We start from the raw sequence: 19479 nt of genomic DNA on the forward strand, positions 1-19479 counted from the left end.
TTCCTGATGCTCTCCTGTGTATTTGGGGCTGTCCTGTGCAGGGTCAGGATGGCAGCTGGATTTCAGTGATCCTTGTGGGGTCCCTTCAGAGCGAGGAGATGCAGTTCTGGGATGTATTTTAGGCTGTAACATTCTGTGATGGTTTGATATGATATGTTTATTATGTAGGATCATGGAGATAATGCAGTTTTGTCCCCCCCCCCCCAGATGTGAAGCCCTCCAATATGCTGGTGAACACCCGGGGCCAGGTGAAGCTCTGTGACTTCGGGGTCAGCACTCAGGTAATTCCCCCTTTGGATCTGTCCCCGCTGCCTTTGCAGTCTCCAAATCACCTGGCTCAGACAGGCAGCCCCCACGAGCTCCTCTCTGCTGGGACAGCCCTATTCAGCTGGAATCTCTGGGCGACTTTTGCTTCATCTGAATATGATTGTTCATTGTTTAATGACAGTAAAAACTGCTGATATTGTAATTACTACTTACGAATAGCAAACTTCATTGATATGCAGCTTTGATCTGAAAGCTTTTTGGCCAGACAAAAGGGAGGGCAGAGCGAGGGCCGTGTCTGGGGAGCCCAACTGGCCCACAATAAAAATTAATATTGGGCCTAACAATGGTGGTGGGCTTTTACAATGTGCAGCACAAATTTTAATTAATTTCCATTTTGGGCCTCCCTGGAGAACTTCTCTGCTAGTGACCCATGAGCTTGCTGGGATGTTGATTTGAATTTCAGCACCTTTCCTCTCAGCCAAACACAGGGACCAAAGAGAAGGTCAGCCTTGTATTATGGGTTGTCAGGGGCTGTTGTCCCTCCAGCGTATTTAGTGCTGGTTGCATTCAAGTGATGAATTGTGGCTTTATTCACATCTTGAGCCAGCTGACTGAAAAATGAGTGTGCTCAATCCTACTTCAAATTGACTTTTTATATCAGACTAGTTTGGGGTACTAAAGCCATAAGCATCCTGTTTAACAGAATTGTTTAAGGTTATCTGCCATAAACTGTAATGCAGTGCTTGTTTAAATTGGAATCCTCATTCCCAACCAAGGCGAGATTTAATCATTTTTAATGCCTTGGCAGATAAATTTGTTCCCTTTTACATAATTTTTCGTTGATTTATAGGAATGATGATTGTAGGTTAAATGAGGAATAATTGCCCATTTTATTTCCACATTATCTTTATATTGTTCTAACAGCCTGTTTTGTCTGATAGCTGGTGAATTCTATAGCCAAGACGTATGTTGGAACAAATGCTTACATGGCGGTAAGTGGATTTCTGCAGGAATAACATTTAAAGGGAAGGGTTTGCTCTCTGTGTAACACAGGATATATTCCCAATCAATCCCCCAAATCCATCTCTCCCCGTCCCAGTGTCCTCATTTTGGGTGACAGCTCCATCCTTTGCCCAGTAGGGAAGAGAAATATTGGGAGAAGGGTTTCTTTTTTGTGTGTTTTTAGCTGATTTAACTGCCTTGGAACAACTGGGAACAAAGGGAAGAGCCAGTTGGATGATCAGAAAACAGCTTTCCACTCGTAGCTCGTGGCTCTTTGCACATCCACAAGCTATCCACGTTTTGGGAATGCTGCTCCCAGCCTGGAGTTCAGCCAAGCATTTGAACCTGTGCAGAGGTTTTGGGTACCTGAACACCCTGTGGTGGGAGATGGAGGGAGGTTTCCCATGGGAATGTGAAGCTGAAATCATTAGGATTAATAATATCAGGGCATTAAATTGCGTGTTGTGGAGTGTTCAGATCACAGGAGTGAGTCATCGGTGTTTTCACTTCTTATTGTAAATTTTGGTCACAGTTTTTGTGAACAGGAGGCCAATTCTGCTTTATTTCTGTACATTAAAGCAGAAATTCCCAGCATTTTCAGATCACAGGAGGACATGGCTGAAGATACATCATTTGGGGGAAGGCAGAGGGTGAAAGATCTGGTTTTAAACTTGCCAGCTGGCCTGAGGTTCTCCTGTCAGGGAGATTAACACAGGGACAAGGACCAGGGTGAAAGGAAACCACACCAACTGGTGTGGATTTGATTAATTTTAATTCCCCATCTAAGATGTGAAAACGTCACTGCTTCAGTTTAAAGCACTCTGTTAACCTGTCTTATTTTTTAGCCGTTGAAATTCCTTGAGCAAACCGCTAATGCCATAATATTAACGATGGAAAAAAAAATAAAAATCAGTGTTCTGCTTGTTCAAAAAAAAAAAAAATTACAAACGGTACAAAGTGGTCGGTGCTTGTGTTTTTTCAAACCTCAGAAAAGAGGAGAGAGAAATCCGTGACCTTTAATCGCTTGCAGGTATTTTTTTCTGACTTTCTTGTAAGAAGAAAGCGGCACCAGGTGCCCATTTATTTGCTAAGTGCTTTTCTACTCAAGGTATACTCATTATGTGGCTTCTGAAACGCTCATGTCACCATCCTAGAAAGACTTGGGCTGTCCTGTGTCATCAGAAAAACGGGTTAAGAAAGAAAAGGCATAAAAAAGAACCAGAACGTAAAGATTCAGACAAAGAAACAGCTTCAAATTAATCAACTTTTCCAACTCAGCTGTTACTTTAGGCTGGTCTTAAGCAGGTCTGAGAATTAAATTGTATTATGCTTTTAGTGTACAAACCAAGATTACAGTTCTCTTTCCCAGGTGTACATTAAATAAATTGCTTTTTTTTGCCTTCTTTGCTTATGGATGAATGGGATGCCTTCAGCTGTTAATTGTAAGGGAGAAGTTAAGGCTAAAATGTGTTTGATCTGATCTGCTGGGGTTTGGCTTCCTGATTGAGTCGTTTGGTGTCATCAAATTTATAGTCAGGTGGTCCAAAACTGATGGAGGTCCTCAGCTTTGGTTCACCTACTTGGCAGACTGTCAGTGAATTTGTTAAAAAAGGTGAGGTTTGGTTTGAAATAACCAGGCAAAAAAAAAAGGAAAAAAAAGGTTCTTGATTGAGAAATTAAAATTTCCCACCAAAATACAATTTCTGTGAAATCATTTTGTCACTGCTTTGTCTAGAAAAAAAAGCTTGGATGAAAAAAATAACCAGTTTTTAAGAGAAAATCCTTCGGGCTGTGTATTCATAGGACCATTCCCTGGGTCACACCCTTTGCTTTATGCATGTTATCCCTATTTTCCTCTTCTTTTCCATACTCTTTGTTTAAATGTGCCACTGATTTGCTTGCCCTTTTCATCTGGGAATCCATCATTCCTCCAGAGAAGTTGCTGTTTAAACTCGAGCTGTTACAAAGGAATTATAAACTGTTTAATATTGCCCAGTGTGGATTTTAAATCTGATTTGGTGGCTCAGGAAAGGTCTAAAAAAAATTGAGTGGGTGGCCCAGCTTAGTCCATACCAAAAGCAGATATATCTGTCTCTGGACATTTTTTTGGCTACAAAACTGTATCTTTATGAGGATATTTAGTACAAAATGATGCTTAAAAATCTAATTCCTATGATGCCCATTTTAAACCTTTCCGAGCTATGTTGACCTGGGCTAATTTTGCTTAAAAACTTTAAAAAAATAAGATTTTTTTTGTCACTTATAAGTGAGATTTGGACAAAGGGATGTTGTTGCAGTGGAATGCTGGGGTGTTTTTTGGGTTTAGCAGCTGGGGGAGGGTTTTCCTTACGGGTGGTTTTTACTTAACATTCAACGCCGCGATAAAAGCTCCTGACCTGGGATTAGCAGCTCTGAGTCAACATCCCCAAACACATTGGACTGGCACTAATTTGGGAGTTTGTTTTGCTAAAAAAAGCTCTCTGGATTATTAAAGGCTAAAAATACAGGCAGTGCTTTGTAGGTGGCTGGGTTAGGCAGGTGCATTAACAGCACAGTGGGGAGAGGAGTCTCGGGGAGCCTTTTATTGTCACATTTCATGCTGTACTTGACCTTGGAAATGCTGAAATTGTAGCTCTCAAGTCAAAACCAGCAGTTATATTTTACAGCCTTCTATTTCATGAGGCATTAAACCTGCTGTTAATAGTTTGGAGCGAGGTCTTTGGTGTTTTGTTTTGTGGTTTTTTTTTCCTGCAGGTCAAAACCAAAATTAAGAAGTGTCTAAAATAGCACTGCCCACGTGTGACTTGGGTGGTTCTTTGGGCTTCAAAAGCTTGGCTTCTGAAACCAAGGGGTTTCAAAAGTAGTTGTTCCCCAACCCCTTGGCTCCACATGAGGAGGGTTTCCCTTGCTGTGGTGCCTGGGCTTTGGGATGGATGGACAAACCGTGGGATTCTCTCAACTTCACCTTGCATTCCTTGGCTTTTTTCCGTGGATGAAAAGGTCCAAACACAAATGCCAAGGCTGACCTGGCAAGGTGCAGAGCAGTGGATGGACACAGGTTTTCCTGAGGAGTGGGTTTGCTCTCTGGGAGGTTTGCTGGGGGAGGTTTTTGGTGACTTCTTGGTAGTTTTTGGTGCTACAGCTGAACCCTCCGACTTTCACAGGAGGGGCAGCTCCAACCTCTGCTCTGTGTGAGCAGGGACAGCCCCCAGGGAATGGCTGGAGCTGTGCCAGGGCAGGCTCAGGTGGGATCTCAGGACAAGGTTCTTCCCCCAGAGGGTGGTTGGCACTGGACAGGCTCCCCAGGGCAGTGGGCACAGCCCCCAGAGCCCAAGGAGTGTTTGGACAACGCTCTGAGGGACAAGGTTGGGGTGTCCTCTTGGACTCTGTGATCCTTGTGAGTCCCTTCCAACTCAGGATATTCCACGACTCTGTGATTTTTTTTTTTTTATTTCCAATGGATTTGCTTGCCCTGGACTGGATTTTGTGCAACATTCTCTTTGTTTGCAAGGCTCAAGAAGGGCTTTCCTTCCATCTCTTTGCAGCCCGAGCGGATTTCAGGGGAGCAGTACGGAATTCACTCGGATGTTTGGAGCCTGGGGATTTCCTTCATGGAGGTATGACAGTGTCTCATTGCCACATGCATGTCTTGAGAATCACATTAACACTGAAATATTTTAATGGAACCTTTGCCTGTACTTTGTATATTTATGTGCTCTTAACCCTCGCTGAATTTGGGCTGTATTTAGAATGGATTTGTTCTTTTGAGCTCTTAAACCCTCCACTAAAACTCCCAAATAAAGAGCAGGAAGTAGGGCCTGATGCAGAGATGCCTCTGCATCCTCTCAGCACCTCAGGGACTGGAAATGGTGCTATTTCTGTGCTGCATCTTCACAGGCCAGGCCAGAGTGGGTGATTATTCGGGTTAAAGCAGCGTTTTGCAGATTGGAATTCGGAGCTGGTTAATGGCCTTGCAAAATCTTGGCAGAAATATTTGCAGGAGGGTTTGAGCCTCTACCCTGTGTGATTAAATAAAGTGTTTGGATTTAAGTGTCCACAAGGGCTTTTAGAAAGATTTCTCACAAGCAGAGCTTCCAGCTGGAGAAAAAAAAATCTATGAAAATGAAGCCGTTCGAAGGGAATGTGGCTGTAAATTGTGCTGTTTGAGGGGGGTTGGAAAGAGACGATATTTAAAGGTGCCTCCCAATCCAAACCAGTCTGGGATTCTCAGTGCAGCCATCCACACTTGGTGCAGGTTTGGGCAGAGCAAGGTCGGTTTTGATTCAGGAAAAAGGTGGGTTTTTTTCAGCTTGAGGTGTTTTAAAACGTAAATTTTTGTATAAACAGATTATTGTTTGTAGGAAGGATAATGCAGAGGGTGTAACTTGAGGAGAAAGACCTGTGCTGTGATCAGTAAAATGAGATCTGGTGTAAACTGGACTGGGAGAAGGGACTGGTGGCTCTGGTCTGGTGGTGACAGGAGGTCACGTAGCCCCTCTGTTCTGCCTTTGAGTGGCCACAAACCAGCTGGAACCCCCTGGAGCCTCGAGCAGCAAGCCCTCAGAAGAGTTCTGCAGCTCAAGGACAGTCCCATGAGGGAAATTCCCCCTGCTTGAAGCACTTGTTTCATCCTTTAAGGACATTCCTTCAAACCATGGATGACTTGCACCATTTTTCTTGCCCAGCCTGACAGAGGCATTTATGATTAACCAGCAAATGTGAGTGCCCTTCCCTTCTCTTCTGGAATAATGTAATATAATTGTCATTAAGGTAAAGCTGAGTATACCTTTGGGTGAAGTGCAATTGATTTTTTTTTTTAGCAGGAGATGAGGTAGAAGTTAAATAAGCTTAAGATTTCGCCTTTTGTAGCCCCAAAAATTAACTATTGTTACGTTTTCCAGCAGTAAATTCCTTGCCAAACCCCTTTTAACCAAAATGAAGGTGGTTAATGCTGAATCATTGCATTCAGGTGTTGTAAATCTTTCCCAGGCTCTGACTGGAGCCAACTCTAGCAATGACACACTTTAACTTGTCACAGGGGAGACAGGTCTCTTCATTTGTTTTACTGCAAATTTTCCTGGTTTGTGATGCTGGAGAGCCCTCACTCATGGTTTTGGGAGAGAGGCAGAGCGCAGGCACACACTCTGTAAATTAATTTAGCCAAAAAAGGGCTAAAATTGTTTTACATGGAGGTCTAAAAGTGTCTGACATGAACAACTAATTGTGGTGTTCTTCCTCATTTGTGGGGATATAAATATAGGACTTTTCTGTGTGAGCATTTCCTAGTTCCTTTGCTGAATAAAAGAAGTATTTTGATGTGCAGCAGCAATTCAGTGATCCACCAGGTGGACCAAGTCATCTGGAGTTCAGTTCAGGGTTATTTGTAGATAACCTGGCTGGGGATTAATTCCATTCATGGGATGAATTTTGCCAACGTCAGGAAAATCCCATTGCATTTGCATTTCCTCTCCTGTTTTACACCTTCTCAACTGTATTTCTCCCTGACTTTCCATAAATGTCTTCTGGATCAGATGTCCAGAAAGCAATTTGGGCCTGTTAATTGGTGTGTCATCTGCTCCTCCGAGCCCTCTCCCGGCACGGCCGCTGCTGTCTGGAAGTGCTTTGAGTGATGTGTTAAATGATGAAAGCAAGGACAGAGGCTCAGAAAAAACGTCTTCACAAAGGTGAAGAAGGTGCTCAGAGAGCCACACAAGGTCACTGTCATTAAAGTGACACTGTATTGACACGGGGATTGGGAGTGGGGACACCCGGGCTGGGGCTGATGGAGCTGTTAGAAAGGGAAGCCGCTGTTTGCTGGAGGATTTCAAATCATCTCCACTCAGGAGGGTGATACTCAACCCTGCAACTCGGTGTTAGCACAGTGGGAGCATGGGAATTCAAAAGGAATGGCTGGTGGGATCAAGTCAGCACAAATGACTCGTGCTGGAGTATGAGAATACGAAATCAGCAGTAAATCTTCTCATTTTCTTTAAGATTCTTCTGAGCCTTTGAAGCACCTCGAGTTTCTTGGCTGCAAAGCTTTGGGTAATGGGAAGTGCAGCTGTTGTTGTGAAGGTTAAGGAAACTGCCCCCAAAAAACTTGTTAGGAGAGTGTGGAAAGTATTAAATGTGAGTCCTGCCTGAGCTTTGGGAGATGGGGAACAGTCACATTCCCCTTGAAGTAAGAAGTGTCTGAGGGTGCCCAGTCTTCCCTTTATAAATAAAAAAGTAAAAAATTAAACTAAAATAGAAGAAGAAATGCTACCAGCTTTATTATTATTATATATCATATATATCATATATATGATGTGATAATACGTGTAATATTATTATTATCTCCATTATCACTGCTTCCTTTCTTTGAGTGTGCATTTCTTCCCTCAGGATTTTTCTGGAAGTGCATGAAACTCAACACAGGCTCTGTAAAGCTGTTTGGAAGTGTTTCCTCACAAATAGTTGGTGTGTTTCCATGAGGTTCTTCGATGTTTTTATTTAAGTGCTCTCGGCTTGACAAAGCAAGTTCAATTTAAACCAATGCCACTGCTGTCACTACACTGAACACTGTGTCAGCATTTTCATTTATAAAAGCTGTTTTTCAAGGGTTTATAACTCAGTCATAAAGCACAGCCAGGCTGCCTGGGCTGAGGCTGAGTGTGTGTGTGTGGCCACAGCCCATTCCCTCTCTCCAAGAGCCGTGTCCTGCACAGGAGGATAAATTAAATTGCCCAATATTTCTTGTTCCTCTCCACTCTGACTCTGCTCCTGCCTTGCGTGGCTGCTCTCCACAAGTGGACTTTAAAACATCCAGGGCAGGGTAAAATACACCTGGGTGGGGTTAATACCAGTATCAAGGTTGGACTGGGCTGGTGGGAGGTGTCCCTGCCCGTGGCAGGGGTGGGATGGGATGAGCTTTAAGGTCCCTCCCAACCCACTCTGGGATTCTTTGCCAGGGCTCATTTTATGCACAGGCAGAATTGATTTTATATTGAAATGCAGAAAGTGAGAGCACTTTGCTTATGCCCCAAAACTAAGTGAGTTTTGGCAGGAGAATATGGAGCTCACCTGCTTGGCTGATGATGCCTTTTTTACTCCTCCTTTTTGTGTCACATCCTGGGCTCTGCTTCCCACTCTCCTCTGCTGGGAAAAACAGCTGCTTCCTTGTGTTTCAGCCTCCTTGGAAAGTTAAATTTTCTTGCAGAGGTTCTCTCTGTTCCCTCCTTCAGGGACAAGGAGTTTGGGCATCAGTTTTAACATCAGTTCAATATTAGTTCTTAATACTCCCAAATTAAGTCTTTGGTTACCAGGGCTCTTGTTAACTGGATGTTTGCAAGAGCTTTCAAGGGTTGTTAGAAACATTTTAAGCAGTCATAGGGCAGATTTTCAGCATTCCCACACACAGGAACACCGGGATTTATCCAACAGACAGGCCTTACATCATTATTTCAGGCACGCACGTCTTCTGAGGGTGGTTAACCCTCACTGCTCCCACTGGCAGTGTTGTGGAGCCTCAGACTCTTCATCCCACTTGGGTTGGGAGCACAGAGGGGGCTGGAGAATCACAGAATGACAGAATGTGCCGAGCTGGAAGGGACCCACAAGGATCATCGAGCCCAACAAAGGCAAGGAGGAGCAAGATGTTTGAAGAGGGTGCTCCAGGAGAAGAAGCTCTGCTTGAAGATGGTTCTCTAAAAGCACTTCAACCTTTAAGATGTTTTAAGTGCATAAAACTGGTGTCAAGACTCATGTACCAGCTGATCAAGGAGGGGAGGCTTCAGATCTGTTTCTAAGGAGTCTAAAATACGTGATCAATCAGGTATCGTCGGCTTTGAGGGGATAATGGTTCAAGGTCAAGATTGTGAGCTGATCTGAGGGAGGTTCTGCAGAGCACAGTTTGTCTTCTGCAGGATTTCACTCACCTGTGGGTGTTGTGGTTGGTCTTTCCTCGTTTTACCCCCTTCCCTAAAGAACAGGTGGAGTTGTTGCCTGGGGACAGGGTGTGGTGCTGGAACCGGCTGTGTTGTGTTAATGGTTGGACTTGATGCTCTTGGAGGTCCTTTCCAGCATAAGGAATTCTGGGATAGGGGGTGCAGGGGAGAATCTGAAACCCAAAGCTCGGTGCCTTTCGTGTGCTGGGCCTAAGCTGCTTTGTTTTGCTGGTTTAAGCTGGAGAAACTGGGCAAGGCCTTGCCAAGGGGGAGCTGCTGGTGCTGGAAGAGCCGGTGGGAACAGCTCATGGCAGAAGGCCCTTTTTGTGTTTGGTTTCCTGAAGTTTGGCTGAGAGCAGAGTCGTGCCTCGAGCTGCCTCGGACTGTGGATCATCACACAGGTGGGACTGCAAATACTGGGCATGTTTCCTTTAGGATTAAGAAAAGCAAGGATATAAAAAGCTCTTTTTTTGTTTGTTTGTGGGGTTTTTTGCAGTGAGCCTCACCTTGTTGCTGTCAGGCGTTGAGGACCGTAGTGGTGTGATGTTTGTGACTTGGTGGCTTCTTGGGTGCTTTGCTCAGCCCTGGGACGTGCAGGATCTGCTCAACAGCTGAAATCCGTATCGAGGAATATTTCCGTAGTTTCAGCCGTTCTGTGCAGAATGAGGCACCTCAGAAACTCATTCTTAGCAGAAAGCTGGCCTATATTTTTATTATTTCGGCCTATATTTTTCTCTTTCCCCCTCCCCCTTGAGCTGTTTGGGGTGGTTTGTCCAAGCAGTGCCCGTTGGCTCTGGTTCCTCCTCTCCACCTCCAGCCAGCAGCGGGATGAGGAGAACGATGTCCAGCCACCCCACCAACGTGGAATGAGGAGCGAAGGGCCCAGTGCCTGAGGGTTGGGTCATGAATTAATAATTGCTGTGTGGTGGGGAAGTTGCCTGGCAGAGCGCTATCAATCACCCAGTGACCAGAACTCGCAGTAATTAGTGTATTTTATGGGCCTTTGCTTCAGTGACTCGGAAGCACATATGCTCCACTCCCAGCTAAACTTAGCCACAGTAATATTCCAGGATGATTTATCCGCTTGCTGCTCTGGGATGTAACCCTATATTAGGTGAAGCCCGTGAACTAAGCTGCAATAAAGTGGAAGTTTAGGTACAGTTTGTGTGGGTTGAGACCTCCATGGATCATGTTGCCCAGCAATTGCTCTTCGGCCGCTGCGGGCGGGCAGATAAATAATCCAGTTCTGTGCCTGGGCAGATGAAGGGACAGCTGAGGGATAACATCAGCTGTGGGGGGTTTGGAACAGGTATTATGGGTAGGATTGTAGGGTTGTGTAATTGTCTAATCGATGGCACAGTACATTACATAGATAATATTTATATATTTGTATTTATGTGAGGGTGGAAAGGCCCTGGCACAGGTTGCCCAGAGAAGCTGTGGCTGTCCCTGGATCCCTGGAAGTGTCCAAGGCCAGGTTGGGTGAGCCTGGAGCAACTTGGAATAGTGGGAGGTGTCCCTGCCCATGGCAGGATGGATTAGAAGACCTTTAAAAGGCCCCTTCCAACCCAAACCGTTCCAGGATTCTGGGATTGTGTGTAATGCAGATTATTGTTCCCTATTCTTACACTGTGTAATACAGCTGTTTCTACTTTTAAAAAGTCAAAAATTTAGGAAGTTGCCAGTCAAATCCACCTTCTCCCATCATTTAAGTGCCTTGCAGTGGCAGGTGGACCCTCGTGCCAGCAGAGATGGAGAGCAGCTAAAGTTAAGCTGCATTTCCACCAGCACAACCAAATTTCCTGTTTTTTTTTTTCCCTTGAAATACTGAATTTAAAATCCAGCAAACAAACAAGCGGGGAGCCTCTCCTCTCAAACAAGTGATCAAATCAACCTTTATGGCCCATTTGTGGAAATTTTGCACCTGACAATCTCCCAGCTGGCCCTCAAAAGCCCACGTGCCACCTTTGTCCCTCTGGAAAAGGCTCTGCTATTCTCAGCCTCACCTTTGAAGCTGCAGCAGTAAAAGCCTGCTAATATTGAGGATTTGTGGCCAGGCAGAAGTGTGCAATTTAATCATGATTGTCTGCAGCCTTTAGTTTGCAGTGCATTTGCTATAGCTCATATTTAAAAGAAGGCAAAGTGAAACTAATTATCTTTAATTAAGGCGAATTAGGCTTTGATTTTTAATATATTTTTTGCAGAGAGAGAGAAAAAAGAGAGAGAGAGATCTCCAACTCATCTGCTCCAGCCAAGGAATGTCCCAAAGGTTATTAGGGCATATTTCTGGTGGGCCTGGTGGTGTCAGTAATAACCTTCCTCCTCGTGGTCCTCGCCACCACCAGCAAATGTCACTTCATCAGTCTCCCTTTCCCGGCTCCTGCCCCTCCGCAGGGGTCGCAGATTCCACAAGTTATCAGCTAATGGCCTTATACATTAAAAATTGAAGCTTTCCCCACTCCCAGGCCTTGCAAGGCTTTGTTCTTAAGCCCCAGACACTTCGGAGTGCAGCTGCAAACTATAGGCAGAAGATTAAATTAATTTGTAACTCTTTTTTTTTTTTTTTTTTTTCCTCTCTCCTTTTTTTTCCTGGCCTGCATTACTAAATCCTGCACATTTAATTGAAACCCTACTTCAAGATGCTTTGTGTTCCTGCTCCTCTTTGTTGGCAGTTTAACCTCAGAAGCACTTTAAACGCTGGTAAATTGCTGTTATATCCTTTTGGATTCCTTTTTTTTTTTCCCCCTTTATTTTTTTTTTTTTTTTTTTTAAACTCTGCAATAAGAGGACAGGGAAATTGATATTAGAAGGGAAGAAAAATCTTCCCGTAGTTTTTTGAGGTATTTAATAATTTATTAAGGTCCATACCCTGCAGAGTTTCAGGTGATTTTGAGCCCATCTATCGAGGAATGTATAAATTGATGCCTTGGAATGGAATTTCACCGAGGGAATTTTATGTTATCCAGTAGTTAAGTCTGATTTTTAAAGTTTCCCGTGTCTGGATGTTCCGAAGTGGCGGCTGCTTTTCCATAAAACGGGGGTTTAACTGCAGTGCACAATCTAAATGCAAAATCCTTGGATGGAAATTTAATTGTGGAAAATGTGCACGAGGTAATTAAGAACAAATTTTAGAACATTCCAGCCTATAAAGCCCCTCCTTCAGCTCCATCACTTGGCGATATGGGAAGTGCTTATTTTCAATTTGCAGTTATGCTGAGAAACATGGAATGTGTCTAAATTAAGAATAAAAGCATCCCGTGCTTTCCAGTGGAACTGTAAATTAAAAAACAACTTGCACAACATCCACAATCATCTAAGTGGGAAACTTTATTGCCTGAGCATCCTAAAAATGTGTTTTGCACTTCCTTCCCTCAGACACTTTGCAAACAGGGTACAGAGCGAGCTGTTGGAATTTTATTCACAATGTACAGCAGGCAAGGAGGATCTCTGTATTTCCCCTTTCCAGTTCCAGAATGGGAAATTGCAGTATTTCAACAAGTCATTTTAATTTTGTGATCGCTTTTCTGCACATTAAATGTGCCTGAGAACAGGTTTCAGTTGTTTTCCAGCCCTGCTTGTGGGAGCTCATTGCAGAGGCTTTATGGTTCTTTTTGCTTTCCTCCTTTTCTTATGTGGGATAAACACATCATCATTTGGGATTTTGATTTTTTTTTTTTTTTAAATTTTAACTGATGTCAAAATTTGATAGTTTGACATAAATCAGCATCCAAGCACGCTGTTATTTCATAATCTGGGGTTATTTCTCAGTTTGTCAAGTGCTGGGTTAAAATGTGATGATCCATCCATCCACCCTCTGTCCAAGTCTGGGGGAGGCTCCTTCTCACTGAGCACCTGCAGTGGTTTCGAGTGCTCTCATTTTAAGAGCTACTTTTGTGTTTAAGAAAGGAATTCCTTTAAAAACACACACACAGAGCCCCAAAAACCCCTCCATGTAGCTGCTCCCAAGTGAAATGGGGTGGGAAGGGGTTATTGTGGAATGTTTCTTGCAGATTAATCTGATTCTCATTCCTATCTCCACACCATCCTGCCCTTGCAATTCCCTGGGCCTTTGGGAAACGATGGTTTTTACTGTTCTTGTGTAGTGGGAATGAAACCACAGCATCATTTGGGTTGGGAAAGACCTCCAAGATCACCAAATCCAACCGTTTGGGAGGAATCCCTAGGGAAGTGGGAACCAGCTCCTTGAAGTTCAACCATTCCCTCATCTCCAGAGCGCCATAAAACGCTGATCAGTTCCCAAACCCAACTGGTGTGAGTGGAAATATTATATTTTTGTGATGATACCTTAAAAAAACCAGCAAGTCCTGGAGTTTCATCACGTGAACGCAGAGCAGAGAAGTTTTGGGCAGTGTGTTAGTTTGGAAGTTTATGTTTTTTTCTTTCCTACACTGGGCTTGTGCCTCCTGTGTTTGTATGACTTGCTTGGACACGTGACAGAGTTTGTAAATCCCTTTAGTGAAGCTCTAATCTGTTTGTTTTGGGGGATTTTTTTTTCTTTCCTTCAACTATGACACTGTTTATAAATCTAAGTCTACGTACAGAGGTCACTGGTTGGCTGAACTTAAACCATTTTCCTTAGTAAATTTAATTAAGAAAATACAGTGCAACTCATAAGCAAATGAGTTTTTTCCTAGTTTTAAAGCAAACCACCCTCTCGAGTGCTGATTGCCTCGCTCGACCCCTGGTGATACAGAAACAGGCAAAATTAAAAAGGACATTAAAGCTTCATTAAATCTGAAACACATTTAGTACAGTGACATATCTGCAGGCTATTTCGGGGAAGATTACAGACTCTTTGCTAAGTTTCTTAATTTATAATACCTTGACAATCTTGCAGGGAGGAAACAAGTCTGGGGAGACGAATCGAGGGATGGTTCAGGGGATGCAGAACTGGCTCCTCAGTCCAGGAGCAGCTTCACAGAGAAAACTGTTCCCTTTAAACAACCCCAAAAAAAACTTGTTGCTGGTGCATTTTGGATCCTTCCAAGCTCATTTATCCTCCCTGTACTTACATCTGGCAGGAAACTCCTCTCTCCCCAGTTATTCTGCTGCCTTTGGAGCCCCTGCCCCAAAGGTGTGGTGTGGTCAGGGAGAGGGATCATGGGTGGGAATGGGAATGCTGAGTCTGGAGTCACCTTGGAGGGTTTTTTCTGCTTTACTGACATTTTCAGAATGATGCTCTGTGCATACAACCATCATCATCTTCTTCTTTTGCAGTAGGATAACTCTTACATTCCCTTACTGTTCTTGAGCCAGGAGTTCTTGGATAACTCAGGGCTTACTCTACTTCTGTTCATGGAAAAATGCTGGGCATTTATAGTTTTATTTCTAGGCATTCATAATTTTATTTCTAGGCATTTATAGTTTTATTTCTAGACATTTATAATTTTATTTCTAGGCATTTATAGGTCATTGCAGCAGCAGGGCTTTTTAGGACCTCAGGCAGCTGCTTGGAACATAAGGATGGTCCTCCCAAAAGAAGAGAAGATGATAAAGGGCATGTTTTAGTAACTCCTGGTTTATAAGACTGAGTGTAACAGAGAATTTAGGGTCTCTGCTTAACTCTTAGCAGCATTTTTCAGAGCCTGCCATGAGGGTGACCCGAGTGACTTTTCTGAGATGAGGATGATCATGGAATTCCAGGATGGTTTGGGTTGGAAGGTTCAAGATCATCTTGTTCTGCCTGTGGGCAGGGACACCTTCCACTATCCCAGGTTGCTCCAAGCCCTGTCCAACCTGGCCTTGGACACTTCCAGGGATCCAGGGGCAGCCACAGCTTCTCTGGGCAGCCTGTGCCAAGATCTCACCATCCTCAGCCAACAATTCCTTCCCAATATCCCATCTATCCCTGCCCTCTGGCAGTGGGAAGCCAAAATAGTAGCCAAAATAACTTAAACTACTTCCATTTTGCTGAAATTGTTTCCAGGGTTCGGATATCTGGTGGGAGAACCTGTCTAGTACAAAGAATTTCTCTTGGAGAAATTTTTATGAGCTGTAGGATGTTGTTTACACAATCTAAACAAGAATATTGGGTTTGGGACTACTCTGGAAGGCATTCATTGACTTACTCAACAGCAGGGGCAAGAAATGCCGTTGGTACCATGGGCAGTCAGAAGGAGACGTGGAGGAGAGACGAGGTGTCTGTTTGTGGGTGCCGTGGTCTCCCTGCAGATCCCACCCTGGGTCTGACACCAACAGGCACACAAAGCTGAGCTCTGTAACCCAGATTTTACCCTGAGCCAGTTAAGGAAGGCCTCTGGAGTTGGTGCTGCTCCACAATCCCTGCTCTCTGCAGATGATTATCAGCAAAGGGCAGTGGTGTTGAGAGGCTGAACTGGTTTCATTTCCAGTGCTGGGGAACTTGGGCATCAAACAGAGTCTGCCAAAAGGGTTTGGGAAGCTCAGAAACCCTGGGTGGAGCCAGGGGTGAACGATCCATTCTAAATACAGCTCTTTGTGTGCTGGCACAATCCCTTCCACTGCCATTTCCCAATTTACACAATGGGAAGAGTTGAGTACTTTTCTCTCTGTAAGGAAATGTGCCCTCCATGCAAATCTCTATAACTAGACAAATATTATTTCCTTTCCCAGCTTGCTCTTGGGAGGTTTCCATATCCTCAGGTAAGATTGTTCATTACTGCTGTTTGCCACTGTGACATTCATTCCTATGTATGAAGGTGCAGAGAGCAATTGTGAACATTTGAGCCACATACAAATAAATCTGTCCTGTTAAATTGAAAAGTGGGATCTGGAAGGAGTCATTTAGAAGTCTCTATTGATTCTTTTTTTTTTTTTTTTTCCTTTTCAAACTCGACGTTTTCTTTCCCTGGAGACAGTGAAAATTATGATGATGTTAATGATGGTTTTGGTGTGGGATTAAAAAATAATCCTGTGTATGCAACAGCACCTTTATTTAAGCAGAAAGGTGGATCTGCTCCTCTTTATTATAACTTAATTTTTAATTCCAATTTTGAGTGATGGCACAATGTTCTAAAATCTCCTCAAAAATGTACTGTGAATGGGACACTTAAGGGAGCTCTGGATTTTCCCATTTAAGAGGACTTAAAATTAGTATTTTATTTAGATACTGGCATTTTTCTGACTCTCCACCTGAAGTTGGTGGTTAAACTCTTTCCATCTCCAGTGGCAAAGGTTGGGCTGATGCTGAGCCCCGAACCACCATGGAATATTTTACTCTGTCTGCTTGAAAAACCGTGAAACTCTGAACAAAACAACCACTCCAGAACTGGGTCTGATGATTACTTTAAATTCTTGAGATGGATGTTAGAATTCACAGTAACAAACTGCTCGGCAGTTCCTCAAATTATTCTTTCCTGGGAGAGAGGGAGGGAGGGGGAAAAAGTGAAGCATCCAGGGACTAAAATGAATTATTTGGATGTGGGTTTGATGTTTTCATATGTTTTATGGAGACTGTTTTCTGCATCTTGGTCTGTACAGATCCCAGTGCCTGGAGGCAATGTCTGATTTAAAGGTGGTGTTGGTCTGTGCTCTTTAAGCATCTATTAACTTGCTATTATTATGCAAATAACTGTTGTAATACACATACTAATTTATGCATGGTTAGATTATGCAGATGCCTCACAAACATGGTTATTGAATAATAGGCTGGGACTCATTCTCTCTCCCATTTTTATAAGCTGTTTTAAGCCAATTCTCCTGACGCTTTTTTTTTTTTAGGGGCTTGGGAAGGTTTAGCGTGTGTGGAAACACTCTTGGTTTTTCGCCTCCTCATCTCCTCTGGAAAATGTTTTGCTGCCACGATTAATAGAGCATCCTTTGCATATTTTATCTCTGGTTTAAACCTACCTTTTGAAGGGAGGGTTGAAAGGGAAGCTCTTGTGTTGCAAAGTCCTCCCTGCGTTGGGGAACTCACCGAGGGGCTCGACGTCCGTGTGCTTTATGACCTTAAAATCAAAAAAGTGATGTGGGGGATAATTTCAGATCACCCTGTGGAAGTGGCAGAGCAGGGGGAGGGAAGCTGGAGCCTGGATATTCCATCCGATTTGGGCAAAAATTCCTCCCTGAACTGGGAGCAAACCATGATTGCAAGTTTAAGATGCTTTTTTTTGCTGTTCTAATTAAAAAACGGAGCGGGTTTGTAAAAGAATATTTGGCAAGTCAGTAGCCCATGAAATTGTGTATATTTTTTTAATGTAAAACAGTTGAGGAGGTGAAACTTGAAAATGTGGCTATTAAGCTTTTCGAGCAACTGCTTTTCAGGGGGATTTTTATGGGAAGAATATGAATTTTAGGCATGTGCTTACTAAGGTGGACACGAGAACCCTTAGAAACCTTCTCTGACTAGGGGGGTAAATAACTGGGGTTTTTTAATGTCCAAATATGCATTTATTCCCCCAATAAAGGCCTGATTCTGCAGTCACTTCATAATTCCCCCTCACTTCAGTGGGCTCATTCAAGGAATGAGGTTAATCAGGGACTGAGGTTGATCATATGTGCAGTTCCAGATTTATCCCTAAACGAGTTGGAAGTTGCTCCCCTCTGTAAATGGGGAGTGTGGCCACGTGCAGAGAACACCTGAAATTTCCTGCAGCTGCAAAAAAATATGTTTGGGGGTTTTTTTTGTGGTTTTTTTTTTCCTTTATTCTCAGTTTTTAAGACACAGACAAATGATGTGTGTAAATTCAGTTTAAATGAATAAGATTTATAGGGGGAAGGAATTGTTGCAGTGTGGAAATTCAGGATCTTGCAAAGGCTAAAGGGGGATTGGTTTATTTTCTGGCCTTCAGTAGGATATTTTAATGGTAGAAGTAAAATATTTTAATGGTAGAACTTCCCACTTCTCATTTTCCACGTCTTTTATGAGTGTTTGCCTTACGAGTGTTTATTTTGCTGACGCTTATTCACCACACGTTCATTTAATCTCCACAATTAAGTTTATTTTGAAAGCATTTAAGGGTGCAAACAACTATTCCTGTCAGAAAAGTTGCTTATGGGTGTGTTTAGAGTTAATATCTAATTATTAACTCTAATTATAATTTTTTTAGTCTCAATATACAGAATATAACCCCCATAATCAGTGTTTGAGTGTGATGTGAGCAAGGAGATAACAAACAGTGATGATCAGAACAGACTTTTCCACCCTAAAAACTTTGCACAGGAAACTTTAATCCTTAAAATATAGCAAATATCTAATTTTTATGTGGGTTTCATTGTTCTGTTGGTGGTTTTCCTGGCATGGCCATGATGTAAAGCTCCCTTTTGGAAGTGTTTTCTGCTCATAGGATTTTCTGTAGGTACAAACTTCAGTGTTTAAGGGCATAATTCACCCCTTGATTTATTTGACTAACTATTAAAAGTAATGGGAATGGTGCCTGTGCTCACCCCCACACACAAATACTCTTGAATAAAGTTATTTTTGATATAAACATTTAAAAAAAAGAAAGGAAACCCCAGTTGCTGGTCCATAGTCCATCCAGCTTTTTGGGGATCCACAGAAGGCACGTAGGGAAACTAAGTTTGAATTTCTTTTAAAAGTTCAACCTTAATTTATGTGATTTTGATTTTACACCAAGAACTGAAAATTAAAGAAAAAAAAATACACCAAAAGGTGTCACATCATATATTTAATTAAATTTGAGGTTGGAACCCCAAAGATCTGAACAGTCCTGTAGCTTCCAATTCCATGGCTTGGATAAAAGCAGGATGGGGACAATGACTTGGTTAATGATAGTGCAGTTTAGGAGGGAGGAAAAGCATTGCCCACTAAATATTCTCGGCTTGTTGTCCAACTTCATACAGAGCAGGATGTTAAAAGGAGCCACATCCATTAGGGAAATATTCCAGAGGAACAGGCAGGATTTAATCAGCTGGAGGGTCACACCACTGTACTTAAGAGACTTTTGCATTTGGAGAAATGCAATTCCAGGCTTGGCTCCATAAATGGGATAAAAATGACCTGGAGTTGTTTGTTGTTGTTGGGTTTTGTGTTGTTTTTTTTTTTTTAAAGAAATAGCACCAAAATATAAATCTGTTCCCCATTCCACCCTCTCTCATCCCACTGCTCCCCTTCCCATCCCATTCCACCCTCTCCCATCCCACTGCTCCCCTTTCCCATTGTGCTGCTCCACTTTCCCAGCCCACTTCTCCCATTCCCATCCCAGTGCTCCCCCTTTCCTATCCCACTGCTCTCTTTCCCACCGCTTCCCTTTTCCCTCTGCTCCCCTTTTCCCACTGCTCCCCTTTCCCATTCCACCCCTTCCCATCCCTCTGCTCGCTCTTTTCC

At 43.2% G+C, this 19479-nt stretch overlaps 1 protein-coding gene across 3 annotated transcripts in view; it reads left to right on the forward strand.

Moving 5' to 3' along the window:
- Nucleotides 1–19479, forward strand: part of MAP2K5 (mitogen-activated protein kinase kinase 5) — a 255429-nt gene that overhangs the window by 59187 nt on the left and 176763 nt on the right. For all 3 annotated transcript variants that reach the window (XR_007628145.1, XM_050309546.1, XM_050309548.1), the window contains 4 exons: nt 208–281; nt 1209–1259; nt 4815–4886; nt 15807–15836. Coding sequence is in view for 2 of the 3 variants with exons in the window: in XM_050309546.1 (XP_050165503.1) it covers nt 208–281; nt 1209–1259; nt 4815–4886; nt 15807–15836 (227 nt within the window). In the remaining variant the exon portion in view is untranslated. The remainder of the gene's footprint in view (nt 1–207; nt 282–1208; nt 1260–4814; nt 4887–15806; nt 15837–19479) is intronic.

Source organism: Myiozetetes cayanensis, unplaced genomic scaffold, assembly GCF_022539395.1.
Source record: "Myiozetetes cayanensis isolate MyiCay16 unplaced genomic scaffold, myiCay2020 scf14, whole genome shotgun sequence".
Classification (NCBI taxonomy): Eukaryota; Metazoa; Chordata; class Aves; order Passeriformes; family Tyrannidae; genus Myiozetetes; species Myiozetetes cayanensis.